Source organism: Artibeus jamaicensis, unplaced genomic scaffold (genome assembly GCF_021234435.1).
Source record: "Artibeus jamaicensis isolate MK-2021 breed Jamaican fruit bat unplaced genomic scaffold, CSHL_Jam_final contig_415, whole genome shotgun sequence".
NCBI classification, from domain to species: domain Eukaryota; kingdom Metazoa; phylum Chordata; class Mammalia; order Chiroptera; family Phyllostomidae; genus Artibeus; species Artibeus jamaicensis.
Genome location: NW_026521823.1, coordinates 36,175,746 through 36,193,215, shown reverse-complemented (window position 1 = coordinate 36,193,215; position 17,470 = coordinate 36,175,746). Strand labels below are relative to the sequence as shown.

The following is a 17,470-nucleotide window of genomic DNA, read 5'->3' as shown; positions in this document are numbered from 1 at the left end:
TATATTTTAAACCTAAAGAGATTTTCATTTTGTGTAGATTTTGAAGTGTTCTGTCTTTCTTTTGAATATTAAATAATTTAAGCTTTGCATTTCCAAGATTCTTTCACTTAAAGGTGCTTTGCCTAGTAAATTGAACTCTAACTAGCAAAACTAGTTAGAGTCCCTTTTGGCAGTGAGGGATACTGAAAGTGAGTTTGTTTCTGGTATTTTGCATAAATAGTAATAAGACTTTCCCCTCTAGCCACCTCGTACGTCTCATCCTGTAGTGAAGTTTTCCTGCACAGACTGTGAACCAATGGTTATTGACAAATTGCCTTTTGACAAATACGAGTTGGAACCTTCACCACTGACTCAGTTTATCCTGGAAAGGAAATCTCCTCAAACATGTTGGCAGGTGAGCTGCTCAGTTACCTAAGTTCAGTGTTTCTTAAAAAGTGAAATTGAGTGAATGGTTTATATAACCTGTAAAGATTTTAACCTTCATAAAAATAGGAAGTTTTAACCTCTCCTTTTTAACAGGTATATGTGAGCAATAGTGCGAAATACAGTGAACTGGGTCACCCGTTTGGTTACTTGAAAGCCAGTACGGCGCTGAACTGTGTCAACCTCTTTGTGATGCCTTACAATTACCCCGTCCTCCTTCCCCTTTTAGGTGAGTCACGCCTGTCGCCTTCTCCGGGGCTCAGCGCAAGTTTCCACGTGGCAGATGTTTTCTTAAATGAATGAGTTTGTTCCAAAATAACACGAGAGCCTAAAGTTAGTTTCTGGGCACCATCGGGCTATAATTTTTGAGAACTATTGGAAAGGGCTGATTTTCCTTTATGGAGTCACCTCAGATTTGAAAGTTATAGTCACAATATTAGCACATATATTTATAGAAGGCTCTGTGCATACTCTGCTTATGTCCTTGAACCTGTCTCTGGTCTAGGTCTAGATATAGGGTATAGTTTTTCTTTCTGTTTCCTGATTCCACTTTTATCATTATGTGTAATTCTAGACCATAATTGGCACCTTTTCATTTTTGAAATGGTATTACTGATTGAAAATTGTAGAACCCAAAATTTTACCACTTTTACTTTGTTAAGAGCTTGTATCTCATGTTACTCTTCCTCTCACAAATAAGAAACTTACCTGCCTTGATTTTCAACTGTGAAAATGAGTGATGACAGTTCGTTTGCATTCCACATTTACAGATGACTTGTTTAAAGTACATAAAGCAAAACCAACACTGAAATGGAGACAGTCGTTTGAAAGTTATTTGAAGACAATGCCTCCCTACTACCTTGGGGTAAGAATGTTATTGTTAAAATAGAACTTGTTATAAAGTTTTACATTATGCTTATAGTTTATTGTAAGTATTCCTGTTTTTTGCCATTATAGGTTAAATGCTATGAAAACTGTGTGTATACGTGGCCAATATAGATGTAATAGGAAAGAAATGTTTCGATGATTTGCAAAAATAACGATGATTTTGAGTATAGACGGTGCCTACCCTATGCCTGCTACGATCCTATGCACGTTCCATGTATTAACCCCATTTCATTTATGTAGTAATCCTAGGAGATAGAAATTGTCATTGCCCCTATTTCATAGATGAGCAAACTAAGGTACTAAAAGATAAGTTAAATGGTCCAGGCTACAATGCTAATATATGGGGGTTGGAATTCAGTTCCGGGCAGCCTGGTTTTGAATGTGGGCTTTTAATCTCAGTCACTGCACTATCTTTTTAAATTGCAGTTTCAGAATTATTTCTCTCTAAAGGTTTAAAATTATTTTTGTTGCATTATTTTCTAAATCTTCAGAAATATATTCTTAGGTACATAAGTGTATATTCACATAGAACCATATATTTTTAAAGCCATGAATTTTTTGATTGCTTAAAATCTAGTTAATTATAGTAGATAAGACCAGTAACATATGTATTAGTAAGTACACTACTTTATTTTATGAAAAGTAACTTAACGGAAAGATCCACCCTAAAAGCACTTTTAGACATTACTTCTGCTTTTAATTAAAGAATAGTACAGCATTGGACTGTAACGGATCTTCATAAATGGCCCCTCATAAGAACATTAATTTCTTGAGCTTTAAAAACCATATTTTACAGTTTTAAGAGATAAATTGTATGAGTGTCTGGCACGTAATGCCTGCCATGTAAGAGTGAAAGGAAGAAACACTTTGAATGTGAAATGTTACATATGTTGACTCATTTATATTTCATAGGAACCTGGAGGGCTTAGCCAAAGCTGCACAGATATGAAATATCAGAGATCTGGTTTCTCTGGGATTTGATTCTAGTTTCACACAAGTGCTTATCCACTTTCCAGTATGTCAGTGGATATCATCCTTTTTCTGTCTCTATCCTGTTCATATACGCTGGACACTCCTGCTAGTGATAGCTGTCACTGGCCAAAGTGGTTCTCCATTGGTCTCTCCTTACAATTAAATATTACTTCATTATACCACTTCCATTGTAAATATTAGACTGTCTTTCCTCCTCGGTTTTCCTTCTGTTTTCTTGCAGCTCAGCTCTGATAATAGCCATGATTAACACCTACTGAATGCTTACTGTGTGCCAGATACTTTTATAAGTGCTTTCCACATACTAATCATTTAACCCCATGACAGCCCTACGAGGTGGACACTGTTACTGTCATTTTACAAATGCAAAGTGAGGCACAGAGAGGCTACTGAACCCGAGACTCGGGGTCACGAAGCTAGTGCGTGGTCGAGCCACAGCCCACCCAGCTACCCAAAGCGGGACGCTCCTCTTTGCTGGACTCGTCTGAGTCACTACCCAGGTTCTGCCGAGTCTGCCTCCGCACAGTGTCTCCTGCCCTTTCCTTCCCGGTTCACTGTCTCCGAGGGGACCAGGGAGTCTGCGTCTTCACCGTTCTTGCCCTGGGTGTTGTTAGTCTAGCTTCTAATCCTTTTTAACACTTCCAAACTGCCTTTCATACCACTGACAAATATTCTACTGAAATATAAGTATGATATTACTCCTACTGCAGAAAAGGGGAAATTGGGGGTGGGGAGAAGTTTTCAAAACTGACATAATGCATCTAGCCTGACATTTTTGACAAGAGGCGTTTTCTTTCTTGCCTGTAGCCTTTGAAGAAAGCTGTTCGAATGATGGGGGCACCCAACCTCATAGCGGATAGCATGGAATATGGCCTCAGTTACAGTGTCATTTCATACCTCAAAAAACTGAGTCAGCAGGTAACTCTGGGAGATAGAGAGCCTTTATGTTGGAATGGTTTTGGCTAAGATGATTAACAGGCCAGATGTTAGTTCTTGATAGTTCTAGTAGAACTCCATTTTATTAGTATATTTTAAAACCACATGTATCATATATTAACACAATTCTGTATCAAGTGCACAGTATGCTATGTTTTGAAATGTTAGTTTCAAATAATAATTCCTAGTTTATGAAATGGCTTCCTAGACTTCCAGAGTATGAACATTCTTTGTTTTTTTTTGGGAAATTTGTTAGAAAGTTGTTTTTTCTTAGGAAAAACGCCAGTTCCTTTTGCTTTTTCTTTTAAAACCTGTAGATTTTTTTTCTTTCAAAATGAGAATTTCTTTTGAAATATTTGTAAGAGACATCAAATTTTGTCATTTTGGGCATTAATCACCTTAGCAGATACTATGGTAGTTAAGCAATATACAGTTTAACTGACTGCCAAGTTATTAAAGTTGTATAAGATGCATTATTTTTCTGATGCTTCTGCCATATACACTTACCTGCTCATTGAAATGCAGGTGGAAAGAGTCAAAATATTTTCTATCCACTTTCCAGTGAAAACCTACATCATTATTTGCCATATCTGTGAACATTTATTTATATGCTAATGTCTTTAAGTAAATATTGATGAGAGGATTTTTCTAATTTTCTATCTGCTCTGAATTACAAATGCATATTTTCATTTAGGGTATTTTTACATTTCATGGTTTAAGTGTAGTGGGTATTTATAATTGGAGTTTGTATTTGTTTGCCCTGCTCCAAAAGGTTAGAATTATAATAAAAAATCACAAGACATTGTTCAAACTATGTTTAATTTTCCAAGTACTTGACATAAAGTATGCCACTCAGGATTTTAATTTCTTAGATACTTTTAAAATATATAAATATTTAACTTAGAGGACCAAAACTATAGAATTTAAGTTATCAATTTAGATTATATCAAGACAATTCTTGTTTATTTTTACTTTAGGCCAAAATAGAATCTGATCGAGTCATTGGATCTGTAGGCAAGAAAGTAGTACAGGAAACTGGAATTAAAGTCCGGAGCCGATCACACGGCTTATCAATGGCCTATAGGAAAGATTTTCAGCAGCTGCTGCAGGGAATTTCAGAGGACGTCCCTCATAGACTGCTGGACCTGAACATGAAGGAGTACACTGGGTTCCAAGTGGCTTTGCTCAATAAGGTAACAGTTCCGTGGATCTAGTACTGCTCTCGTTATCTTCTGTTACATTGTGGAATAGAGATCCAATTTTCTATTAACTGAAACTCGGTTTGGTCCGGACTTGTATACCTCTGCAGAATAATGACCATTATGTCATACTATTATTGAATCATTGAATTTTAGGATTAAAACAGATATTGTCCACGGTGAGTGAATGCATGGATGTGCTGACAGTAAGAAAATCAACCCATTTACTTTGTAAGTGAATAAGCAGAGGCTTAGAGATGCTTAACGTCATACAGCTACCAGTGGTATCACTGCAGTTTGATGCTTACGACCTTGGGTGGTGCCCGAGGTGGTCCTGGAACACTTTGTGAATACTCTGTGAATCTGTTATTAAACAGATCTTTACCCCAGAAGCTTTTTTGTAAAAACCGACAAACTGACTCTAAAATTTGTGTGGAAGTGTGAAGGTACTAGGATAGCTAGAGCGATTTGGGGAAAGAATATAGTTGGACAGTTTGCACTGTCTAATTTTAAAAGTTACTGTTAAAACTGTAGTGATAAACGCTTTCTGGTGTCGGCACAGGGATGGACGTACAGGTCAGTGGAACAGAGTGCAGCCTAGAAGTAGACCCTCACACAAACAGTCCGTTACTTCTTAACAAGGCTGCCAAGATAATTCAGGGGTACGAATATATTATAGTCTTTTCGACAAGTAGTGGATGTCCATATTCAAAATAAGGGTCTTGACCCTCACCTAACATTGCTTGAAGTGATCATGGTCTTAAATGTAAGAACTAAAACTGTAAGCTAAAGAAAACTGGAGAAAGTCATCATGACCTTGGGCAATGGATCATTGAAGAGTTCTAAAATACAGAACAGAAAGCACTTGATAAATTGAACTTCATTAAAATTAAGATTTTTTAATTCAAAAGAAACTTTAGAAAATGAATAGGAAGTCATAAGACTGGGAGAAAAGCATATATTGAATAAAGAACTTAGTATCAAAATACATAAAGAACTTAATACAGCTCAATAACAAAGAGACAAATACCCCCATTTTAAAAAATGGGCAAATATTTGAACAGATACGTCATCAAATAAGATATCCAAACTTGAACAAGCGCAGGAAGAGATGGTCAACCTTACTGGCCACTAAAGAAATAGAAATTAAAACCATAACGAGATCCCACTTTATAGCCACTGGAATGGCTAAAATTTAAAAGACTGAAAAACAGAAAGTGTTGGTGAGGATGGAGAGTAGCTGGAACTCTCACGTTGCTGATGGAAAATAGTTGGCAGTTTCTTAAGAAGGTAAAGACATACTTGCTATTTAACCAGCAATTGTATGTATCTACCCAAGAGAAATTAAAATATATGTAATAACAGCATTATCATAGCCCCCCAAAATGGAAAACAATCCAGTGTTTATCAAAGATAGACCGATAAAAGGTATGGTATATCCATATAATGGAATACTACTTTATACAATAAAAAGGAATAGACTACTGATAACATGAACAACCTAGATGAATCCCAGAAACATCGGGCTAAGTGAAAGAAGCCCGATAGACAGTATTAGATATTGCAATATCTAATTGAAAAATGGAAGAGACAGGAAGGAGGTGAGTCGTTGCCTGGGGCTGGTACCAGGGACTGACTACAAATGGGCGCGAGGAACTCTCTGGGATGCTACAAGAATTCCAGAACTGGCTTGTGGTGATTTTCACAACTGTGAATTGACTGACGCTCATTGAACCGCGTGGTTAGATAGGCAGGTTTATGCTATGTAAGTTACATACAAAAGCTTTAAAAAATACGCTTGAAAGTCTTTAAAATCTGGATATTTATTTCTTTTAGCTGGAATATATAATAAAATCTTAAGTTAGATGTGAGCTTGAGATTATTTGGTTGCATTCACTGCCAATATTTTCTTTTGGTTCCCAAAATAGCACATTAAGATTACATCATAACTCTATTCTGTTTTTAAACTAAATTAGTTAACATCAAACCTATGCTGCAGGCTAGAGAGTTTAGTTTCCTAATTGTTTGTCTTTGAATGTTTTCAATAGGACTTAAAGCCACAGACATTCAGAAATGCGTATGACATACCGAGACGGAACCTTTTGGACCACTTAACAAGAATGAGATTCAATCTCATGAAGAGCACCCGCAGGTTCCTTAAAGGACAGGATGAAGGTTAGATCGTGCTTTTCATATTGGTATTTCTTTTGTAAATTTTTTCTTTGTATTGAAACATAATAGTAATACTGTAACTCTTAGAGAATTATTACAGTTATCACATTCTCATTGTAAACTCGAACAGATGAAGTAGGAAGTCATCCCTGAGTCTACATTTCCTTCCGCCATCACTGTCGCTCCAGGTTCCATTCCCCTGAGTAACAACCTTAACAGCTTAGTTTCTTCCTCGGCTTTTCATCCATTCACGCACGCACTTATTTTCTTATGACGTGCTGACATCTGATGGTTTACCTCTGGGTGGCCAGTAGCTGTCATAGTCTGACATTTGCTTCAGCCATCTCCATGGCACCTACTACAGGTCAAGTCATGAGAATTGAACCCTTTGCTCTCTCTGATGTGAACATTCCAACTATACCTATATATAAAAAGGTTATGTATGTGATTTCTCTGTAAATTGTGCTATAATTAAATTTTGTGTATTTGGAGTAGAGTAGAAGAAACATTCCTTTTCATGGTAAGATTGCACATATTGCTGATTCCATGCACTGTAATTAGCTGCAATATTTTTGTTTTTGTTTAGAAGATAAAATCAATGATTTTTAAAAAATATTTTATATATCTGTTTTTTAGAAAGAGTGGGAGAGAAACATCAGTGTGTGGTTGCCTCTCATGTGGCCCCCGCTGGGGACCTGACCTGCAACCCAGGAATGTGCCCTGACTGGAAATCAAACCGGTGACCCTTTGCTTCACAGGCCCATGCAAAATCCACTGAGCTCCACCAGCCAGGGCAAATCAATGATTTTTAATTTCATTTTTTAAATTTCAAGGATTCTTGTGTCACAATATTAATAAAGGCAACAAATTAATTTAGAGTATGTGGTAAGGGACGACTGCCTAGAATAACACCAAGTAGCTTTCATATATAAGAAGATAAGTGTCACCCTGGCTGCTGTGGTTCAGTGGACTGAGTGCCGGCCTACAAACCAAAAGGTCACTAGTTCAATTCCCAGTCAGGACACATGCCTGGGTTGTGAGCCAGGTCTCTAGTAGGGGGTGTGCGAGAGGTAGTCACGCATTGATGGTTCTCTCTCTTTCTCCCTCCCTTCCCCTCTCTCTAAAAGTAAAAGAAATAAAATCTTTTTAAAAAATCATAAAAAAAGAAGATATGCGATGATGGTAACAGGTTTTAGTGAGGCTGACTTTTGTTGTTGCTCTGTTTTGTTGGAAAAGATCAAGTGCACAGTGTTCCTATAGCACAAATGGGGAATTACCAGGAATACCTCAAGCAAGTACCTTCTCCACTAAGAGAACTTGATCCTGATCAGCCTCGAAGGTTGCACACGTTTGGCAACCCCTTTAAGCTGGATAAAAAGGTAAATTTGAAACGTTTCATTTTATAATTGGTTTGTGCTAGGTGCTGTGGATTTAAAAGTTCCTAACTTAACTAAAGTAAGCTAAAGCTATTTTCCTGGTAGAATATCTAATAAATGTCAACATAGTTAAATATAGTTGCTTTAATGGGAGTTGGAATTAGTTGTGCCAATAAAAGCTGTACGTAAATCCAGGGAAATTTTATATTTTGTTACAGGGTATGATGATAGATGAAGCAGATGAATTTGTGGCTGGACCTCAAAATAAACATAAACGACCCGGAGAACCAAATATGCAAGGGATCCCTAAAAGGCGTCGCTGCATGTCCCCACTGCTGAGAGGCAGACAGCAGAACCCGGTCGTGAACAATCACATCGGAGGGAAAGGACCACCTGTACCTACGACTCAAGCACAGCCAGACCTCATTAAACCCCTTCCTCTTCATAAAAGTAAGAGTTGGGTGTTTCTGTAATAATGCCCAAGAGCAGCAGGGGAAGATAGGTTTATTAAAATTGGCATGTAGTTGTTTTTGTATCTCTTTAATGAATGTTTGTAGAACATTTCATATGTTCATTATGCTTTATTAGCAATCATCTAAAATATTTGCAAATCTTAAGTATTTCAAAAATAGTTTTTAAAGGGGTACTATCAAATTCAATGTCAGTGTAATGCACCAACTCATTACTAAAGAGCTGCACTAGGCACCAGGGGTGGCTGTGACAGGGACTTCTACTGTCTCTTACAGTGTGTGAGGAAGGCAAGCCATCGGACGCTTCCTTAGAAGCGGGGTGAGTTCTGCAGAAGGGAGGTCAAGTGTGTTGTGGGTGTGTTTGGTGTGAAGGCTCAGCATGGTCTGTGGGGTCAAGGCACTTGATGAGGAAGTTGTTTAAAGCAGCACTTGAAGGATGAATGAGAAGGTTCTCATTGGTTGGGTTGAAGTGGAGTTTTGGAAGAGCATTTCTTGCAAGCCATCTGATGATGCTAACGCGTCTGGTTCACAAATCACACTCTAAGTAGTAAGGACCTAGCATGATGTCCTGAGGGACATGGGGTGGGAACTAAGGTCTGGAGACATTGTGACCACCCAGATGTGCCTGGAGACCCGTAATGATCGCAGTGAGGAGAGAGGATAAGTGAGGTGACTCACATGGTCCTCAGGAGAGCCAGAGTTTGTCCAGGAGTGCGTGGAAGTAGGATCTTGAGGTGGCGCTGGGAGGTGAAGGATCAGTGAGTCCACATTCTTGGAGAACGTGAGAGCGGTTCTGTTTCAGGTCTGAAGGGAGAGTGGTGTCTGCAGGAAGGCAGTTTCAGTTAAAAAGGACTTGTACAAGACAGTCAAGCTTGCATGTCATGGAACAGACATGAGGAGGGAGTCGGGTTTGAGATTTTTGTGGGGATGAGTCCATTTTGGACAGTAAGTAAGGGAAGTGGAGATGAATCCAGCTGTTGTCCTAGAAGTGTGGTGAGCATTCGGGGAACTCAGAATTCACCTGCTTTCTCGGGGCTGGGGAGCAAGTGTAATGATCTCACGTGAAATGGCCAGGTGGCAGGCTTGAAGTCTCGTTGCCTAGTGAGCTGACGTGGGCGCCGGCTCGTTCCAAGTTACCAGGTGGATGAGTGACAGTAGGAAGCGGGCGTGCTGTGAAAGGGCCTGCCCGGCGGTCTGTTCCCCGAAGACGAGGGGACATTGTAAACTGTCTGCCTTTGCTTTTGCCTGTAAGTGACAATGGATGTATAAGGCAGTGGAGGGTCGGAATGAGCCAGGGCTGGGGGAAGATAACCACAATAATCTGCCTAAACCATTAAAGCCCTACCCGTCCAGTAAAATTGCCGTAGAGTAAAACAGAGAAGTAAGAGTTGAATTTGGCTTTTATTTTTTCCTCCCTAAGGACATAAATAGTATAGGTTTTGTAAATATTATGAATGTTTCCCATTGAATCTGCTGTATCTTTAGCAAAGCTTAAGAATCATATCACATTATTTGTTCATTTGCATCTGTCAAGGCAATCACTTGTGGTTTTCTGCAATAATATTTCTTTGAAGTTTTCATTACTCTGTGCTTTGAAATTGTCACATAGTTTTTTCTTCTTACCTCTGTTTCTAGTTCCAGAAGTTAGTAATGACTCGACAGTAGATGGTGTGGTTGAAAATCATGTTGCTGACCAACTCTCGTCAGATGTTACACCAAATGCTATGGATACTGAGTTCGCAGCATCTTCCCCGGCCAGTTTACTGGAACGACCAACCAATCACACAGAGGCTCTCGGTCACGATCATTTAGGAACTAATGACCTCGCTGTCGGTGGATTTTTAGAAAATCATGAGGAGCCAAGAAATAAAGTACAGTGTCCCGAAGAGAATATTCCGACATCCTCACTCAGCAGAGGAAAGAAACTGGTGCATTGCAGAAGCCATGAAGAAGTCAACACTGAACTCAAAGCACAAATAATGAAAGAGATTAGAAAGCCAGGAAGAAGTATGTATAATTAGACATAAACCCCAGATTTAATTTCTGTGTGTGCTCAAAAAAAAGGTCAGATTAAATAAAAGCATGCGATTCTAGATCAGTCTCGCACGATATGTAAGCTATGTGAGATCTGACTCTATCCAGCTGACACATGCTGACAAATCTCTGCTATATCCAAAGGGCTGTGGTGATGGGAACCCATAGTCTTGAGTATTCTTCTAGCCAGTACCTGGAGTTTTCAGGTAGCAGCCTAGCACCATGTTTAAGATTTAAGCTATGACAGTGACCAGGGATGTGTTTAGGTCAAAAAACTGAAGTAGGGAAAGCTGCCAATGATACTCACACAGAGAACTCCATGGGATAAGTCCCAGGACTGCTGGCGTCCGTGCGGGAGGTGTTGGTAGACCCCTGGCCCGAGGGCCGGGAAGGGGCTCAGACTCTGTCCTTGCGGGTCAGGCTCTCACGGTGCTCGGGGATGCGTTCGTGGAACCAGAGACCGCAGTAGCGCCCTTGATCTGTTCTGTTTCTCTCGTGTGCCCCCACCCTCACCCTGTTCCGCCATGTTAGCTGCAGTTGAGAATTTGAATTACAAGGATAGATTTCTGTGAAGGCCACTTGCTTCTTGCTTTTTAGTGGCACTACCAAAATGCTATTTAGTCACCCTTCTAAGCTCCAATACCTAAATGGGAACTTTTACCAAAAAAAAGCAGTGTTTGACAAGTTATTTTATCTTGTTGGTGTTTGATGAAATATATGTATTAGAAAGTCTTCAATGAGCAGGGAAAACTTTATGTAGGATATTTTTCTTTTTTCTTAGTATGTCTTGTAAACTGCAGTAGAAAAATGTTGAATAAGAGTGCAAAGGAAAGACACTTAATTTTTTTTTTTTGCCTCTCGTTTTAAGAGTACGAAAGAATCTTCACTTTGCTGAAGCATGTGCAAGGCAGTTTACAGACGAGACTAATATTTTTACAAAATGTCATCAAAGAAGCATCAAGGTAAATAGTCTTTGAACATTATGGTCCGTGTTTAACAGTGTCTGTTGTGTTGTGTGTGTGTGTGACACGCGGCGCTTCTCCCTGTTTCAGTTTATTGAAAGAAATTCTTGAGAAATCAAACCTTTTCTCCCTGCGCATTATACGTACTTGCATAATTCTGTTTCCTACTCTGGCTTTTGGTGTCTTTATATTTTATAGTCTTTAATTTTTCTCCTTTTTATACTTGGACTACTGTGAATATTAATGAGTGATTAGTAATAATTTTGGAAGGCAATATTTTATTTTATTTGTGTTTTAAGATTTTATTTACTTTTTAGAGAGAGGGGAGGGGAAGGAGAAAGGGAGAGCAAGGTCAATATGTGAGAGATGTATAGATCAGTTGCCCCTCACATGCCCTGAGCTGGGGACCTGGCCCACAACCCAGGCACGTGCCCTGAGAATCGAACTGGTGACCTGAAAGGCAGCCGTTGAATGCGGTTCCTTTGTATGTGGGAAGACACGTGATTAGGAGGACCGGAGTTGGACAGATGGGCCTCACTCTGGTGGCTCCAGTGGCCCAGGATTATGTGCTCCTAGTGCAAGGAATGTGGGTCAGGGTTGTAAACGGTAACTCCATAGTGTGCTTAACTGGGAAGTTTCATGAGTTTAGTGAATACAAAAATTATTTTTTATTTTTTCTTTAAGGTTTTTAGTATTTTAAGAAACCCTAGGGCTTATCTTATCTGACCTTCCAAATATACCCGTCTGTAGCCCCCCGGTTCCTTCCCAGCCACACTTAGAGTTTGTTTTAGATGAGGCCGTTGGTTCTGTGCGGGGCAGGTGGCGGGTGCTGGGGCTTAGGCCACTTCGAAGGAGGGGATAACTTTTCACATGACTCGTTTTGTATATTTAACATACTCTGCTCTTAGTGTAACATTCTGTCAGCTCAAACGTCGTCGTGGATTTAGTTATATTCCTGGTGCCTGTGGTCTGCTTCTGTCACCTTTCAAAGCAACAGCTTTCGACTGGGGTAAAACATGCAGTACCCGCCTCTGTAGTCAAAGACACTGACCTCTTTTCCCTTAGACTGTCAAATAAAAGAATGACAACAGCCAACTCAACAATAGCTGTCTGCTGTGAGTGAATAAAAATTAACGCCTATTTTTTTGTCAGATGGCCAAAAACTATTTTTTAATGTGCCACAGAATTTTAACAATGGGTTTGTGTGTGCCATCAGCTAAAAAGGTTAAAAATCACTGTTTTAGTGTTGTGTAATATGGGGGTTACAAGCAAAGAGGAAGCAGGCATAGATTAGGCGGTGTTTGGGGATATTCTGAAAAGCATCAGCAGTATTAGTACTTACGGAGATGAATGCAATTTTAGTGTGCTATATTAACAGAAAAAAATTTTGAGTTTACAACTTGAACTTGAGCTGTTGGCCATATTCTGTACTAAAGATGTCTAACCGTGATTTGCTAGCTTTCAGACTGTAATGGGAGAACACCGTGGTTCTCAAGTGCCACTGCCCCACTTTTATTTCATCTGACATTTTGGGGGAATTGGGTTCGTACCTTGTTCATGTTCCTTTTGACGTTCAGCTTTCAAAGAGCATAAGAAGAGCTTCTAATTTTGCTGGAATGTTAGTAATCCTTGTCTACATTAGGTCGTTTCCTTTTTCTTTTTGATTGTGGAAGGAGTAACCCCTTTCTTTTTACATATTATACGGTTGTTGAATATTAATTTTCATTGCACTTTGAAAAGTCTTGCCAAGGCAGTTTTCTTTTAACAAAAACATTATCCTGATACATAACTTCATCTGTTAACAAGAAATTGAGAGTGCTATTATTTTTTTTACACAGGTTTAAAAAAAGAATGCTAATAGAACAGCTGGAGAACTTCCTGGATGAAATTCATCGAAGAGCCAATCAGATCAACCATATTAATAGCAATTAAAAGAAAACAGAATGTGGCCACTTATTTCACTATATCTTCTCCAAATACAAAGTAATTACAAGACTGTTGTGATTTTGCATTCATTTTTTGACATGCATTGTTGGCTATTTGAGATACTAAGAGCAAGTCTGCAGATCCTTTTCTCATCATTTTACAGTGACCTTTCCTTCATTTTTGTTTATTTTTGTAATGTGAAAAGTATCACGCTAAAAAAATTTTTATTTAACAAACTAAAAATATTCCTCCAAATCTCTTGCTTGTCATTGACTCTTGCGTGTCAATTTCCCTCAGGTTCTATTTTCTTAAACCAACCTTTAAAATTGTCACCTCTGTTAAGGTTGAACTTTGCCAAAAAAAAATAAAAAAAGAAGTTACTTTGTAATTTTTGGGGAAAAAAGCACATACATTAAAACTAGGTAATGTTTTGTATATACAGTTATTTTGGATATATTATTGTAAGTTGTACAAATGTATTTTGAAGAATATTTAAGAAAAGCACTTTTGTTATTCCATCAATAAATGCTCTATTTTACTCTTGTGTGGTTTAGGAAATAGTCACATTTAAAACTATCTGAAGCTAATGGAATTTTAAAAGCTTTGCTTTCTAGCATTGGACAAATGCACCACTTGAAGTTCCTGTGTGTTAACCCTGACTGTAATTACATGGTACCTGGCCTGCGTGTCTTTTTACTCTGTTCTTAGTTTTCTTGGTCACACGACCTCCTCCCATTTCCGCCTGGCAACGGAAACAGCGTCTGTAGTGGATAGGCGGATAATTCAGAAGCAGACACCTTTGGACATTATTTGGTTTCCTTACTTTTCTTCAACCCCTGTTCCTCTCTCACTAGGATTGTGGGTGGCCCTTAGTGAGGGAGTTGTCAGTTTGGGGCACATCGTCTGTCCTACTCTGAAACATCTAGCCTTTAGCAGTTTGGTGTCCTGCTTCCAGAAGTCCCGTAACAAATTGGGGGCTCCAGTGGGGTCTCTTGGTTCTTCTCTGCTGTTCTCATCCTTAAGCTCTCCATTTTATTCAGAAGCTAAGTGGAAAGGAAACACATTTAAGATGACTTTGCTCATTTGCATTACCCCCCTCCCCCTTACCCAGGACAAGGGAAAACCGACACTGTTCCTGTCCACCCTCAGTAGAATGGCTTTGTGTGCCCTTACTAAGGGCGCGACCCAGGGACCCGACTCACTCACCACTTGTGTTCTCACTGCTGTGCCTTGTAGTGCTTGGGGTAACCAGTAGAGAAAGGTTAAAATGGATTTAGATTATGTGGGTGAAATAAATTTATAAAGTTATACTAAATTTGGAGTATTTTTAGGTTCATACCATTTAAAATGACATACCCTTTAGCAGAACACTTTAAATTTCAATGAAATTTAACTTTTTATGAAGAAAATCATAGATGAAAGTGGAGAGAGAACACAGTTGAGCTCTGTTCATTTTAGTCTAGGGTGTTGGAAGCTCTCCCAGTACTAAAGACAGAGCCTGTCAAGAAAGAGAGGTATATGTAACGTCATGTAGTGTTTTCATAGGCAATACTTTAAGCCTTTTTTATCTCTACCGAACACCCGTAAGTGAAGCAGGATATCATTTAATAGATGGAATTGTTAGGGTAGTTACCAACAGCCACATTGCTGAATTCAGCAAGAGCTGCACAAAATCCGGAATATTTTGTCTGGTCTTAAATTATATACATACTTAGATTCTGAGATTAATGGAAGGGCTTACAGACAAGTCATTCAAAGTTCATGCTTAAGAAGAATTAGGAAAGGGATTCGGTCTGATACTCGAGTGGCCTGCCTTACGAAAATCTTACTTCCATTTTGAAGGTTACTCTGGAGGTGGTAATCCTGAAGGGCCTTGACCTTTAACCCATTATGGGGATGAGCCCTAGAGGGGGTTGGAAGGAAGCAGTTTGTCAGTCTCTTCTTTTTGTCCTCAATCTCTGCCACCATGCTCTGCCCCCTCATCCGGAAACCTAGTCACAAGGTTGGAAACCCATTGAAACTCAAGCTTAATATTCCATCTCTGTGTTGAGAAGCTGAGCATATTAGTTCGATGAGTGCAGTACTGTAGCATTCTTGTAAGCAAAGGAGAAGGGGAGGGCATTTGAGGAAAATAACCAGGTCTTTCAGGCCCTTTCGGTCACTGGGTGACTAGGCTGGACAGATGGTATTTTCCAACAGTTAAGTCTTGAGATTAAGATAGTTTTCTTGAATGGCCTCATGGGTCTCATTTGTCAATTGATTTAGTCATTATTTGCCTTTATTAGTAAGATTGATTGACTTGGTGTACTGAAGGCTGAGACTCACTCTTATCTCTTCAATACCCACCACCAGAAGAGTGCCCACTTCACTCTGTGCGATGTGCCCTGGGAGGGCAAGCACCTCCCAGGGACGGAAACTAACTCACAGGGTCTCTGTGTAGATGTGCGGCGGGTGGTGGCACTGGCTTTGGATTAGCCTTGACTTTCATTCTCTGTTGACTAAGGCAGCTCTGCAAACACCTGTCATTGAAATAGTGGTGTGTCTTTTACTGCTGCAAAGATTGTACAGTCATTTTTATGCAGTTGGATTCCAAAAAAGGAATTGTTCTCTTAACTACCATCGACCTTTATCGGCTATCAGCTTTTGACAATGACCTTTCTGTTCAAATGTAGTGCTGTCTCTTTCTGCAGGAAGTGGAAGCTGTCATTTTCTCATCTTTCATTTTTGACATGTATTCTTTCTAAGGGCTCTCCGACTGTTCTGAGTGATATGTGACATTTTCATCTAATATATATGGGGTTGGGATGTTTACTAGCAGGACATTCTGTTAATGGACCTTTTCTCCCCAAATAATCCCAAAATAGATTATTTCCTAGTGAACGGTCATTTTCATCCTTTTTGTCACAAAAGTGTTCCTTTGATTTCTAGCACAAGTTACAGCAGTATGCAAATGATTCTCAGATAAAATGATGTTGACAGTATTTCCTTAAAAATTTGTGTAAAGCCTATACGTAATTTTCATTATTCTAACTTGACTTTTTTCTCTCCATAAATAAAAATAATGCCTGATGTTTAGTTAAAGTAGATCCACTTTTGCTTGATTTTATTAGTCTTGTTCCATCCTATTTCTTTTTAAACACATTGTTTAAACTTGCCAACAACTCTTTACTGAGAATCTCTTTTCCTTCCTGGGCTGATAAATAATTACCAGATGGGGAGGGGGGCATTAAGAGGATTAATTTAAATAGTTTGTTCAATGTTGTTGATGCTAAAGGACTTCTGCTTCTCCTTCTGGTGTGCTAAGGATTTGCCAATACCATACCATTTGGGGGGATTACGATGAGGTTGTATAGTGGGAGTTAAAATGAACAAGGGCAAAGCACTTTGTGTGATTTCAGCAAGCTTGAGAGAGATCAACAGAAAGCCTATAGAAATGCAGGTGCATTCACCAGACAGGGTTGCTGAGAGTCGGAGGACTTCTCCGATACTCTGTTGGCCCAAAGGAGCTATCTTTTACCCTCCCGTGACAGCAGAACTCGGCAGCAACTGGCAAAAGCCAAGATTTATCACTTATTTTACTTTTCATGATTTTTCTAAGTTTCCCCAGAAGTAGAAACCTGAATTCTAAAAATGTACATCAACTACAAATGAGCTGACAGAGAAGGGGAAACCCCACTGAGGATATTAGTTTCCCTTTTAGTTTTCAAATGTGCCCCTTCCCTAGGATGCACAGCCCGCCCAGGGGAGCTTCTGACACCGCCTAGGGACTAGCCTGGGGCCGTGCCGGTGTTGGGCTGCAGTGGGCCGGGAGCCCTTGTTGCTAGAGAGACACTGAGAAATACTTAATTTATCTGAATTCTATTTAAAAAAACCCCAGTAATACCTGTATTATGTTCTCAGGAAAAGGAGGAATAGTCAATCTGCTTTAAAAAGAAGAATCCGAGACCTTTTTAGGAACAATAGAACTTCAGAAAGGCAGAAGAATCTAGATTCACTATTAAAGTTGGATATGAAGTCTGTTGCACCCCTTCACTTTTGGTGAATAAAATCCTAATATTGCATTTAGCATTAATGGAGTGAAACGGGGAAATTAA

The 17,470-nt window shown here is 39.3% G+C and overlaps 1 protein-coding gene across 2 annotated transcripts in view; it reads left to right on the top strand.

Moving 5' to 3' along the window:
• The window catches only part of INTS6 (integrator complex subunit 6), a 74,060-nt gene extending 57,340 nt beyond the window's left edge, over positions 1–16,720 (top strand). Inside the window, exons 8-18 of one of the 2 annotated variants that reach the window (XM_037132498.2) lie at positions 242–394; positions 520–652; positions 1,194–1,288; positions 3,109–3,219; positions 4,215–4,430; positions 6,485–6,611; positions 7,845–7,987; positions 8,203–8,434; positions 10,090–10,461; positions 11,357–11,450; positions 13,289–16,720. In XM_037132498.2, the coding sequence (XP_036988393.1) occupies positions 242–394; positions 520–652; positions 1,194–1,288; positions 3,109–3,219; positions 4,215–4,430; positions 6,485–6,611; positions 7,845–7,987; positions 8,203–8,434; positions 10,090–10,461; positions 11,357–11,450; positions 13,289–13,382 (1,770 nt within the window). In that variant the 3' untranslated portion in view covers positions 13,383–16,720. The remainder of the gene's footprint in view (positions 1–241; positions 395–519; positions 653–1,193; positions 1,289–3,108; positions 3,220–4,214; positions 4,431–6,484; positions 6,612–7,844; positions 7,988–8,202; positions 8,435–10,089; positions 10,462–11,356; positions 11,451–13,288) is intronic. The other variant, XM_037132497.2, reaches the window with a different exon arrangement.
• The last annotated feature ends 750 nt before the right edge of the window (positions 16,721–17,470 follow it).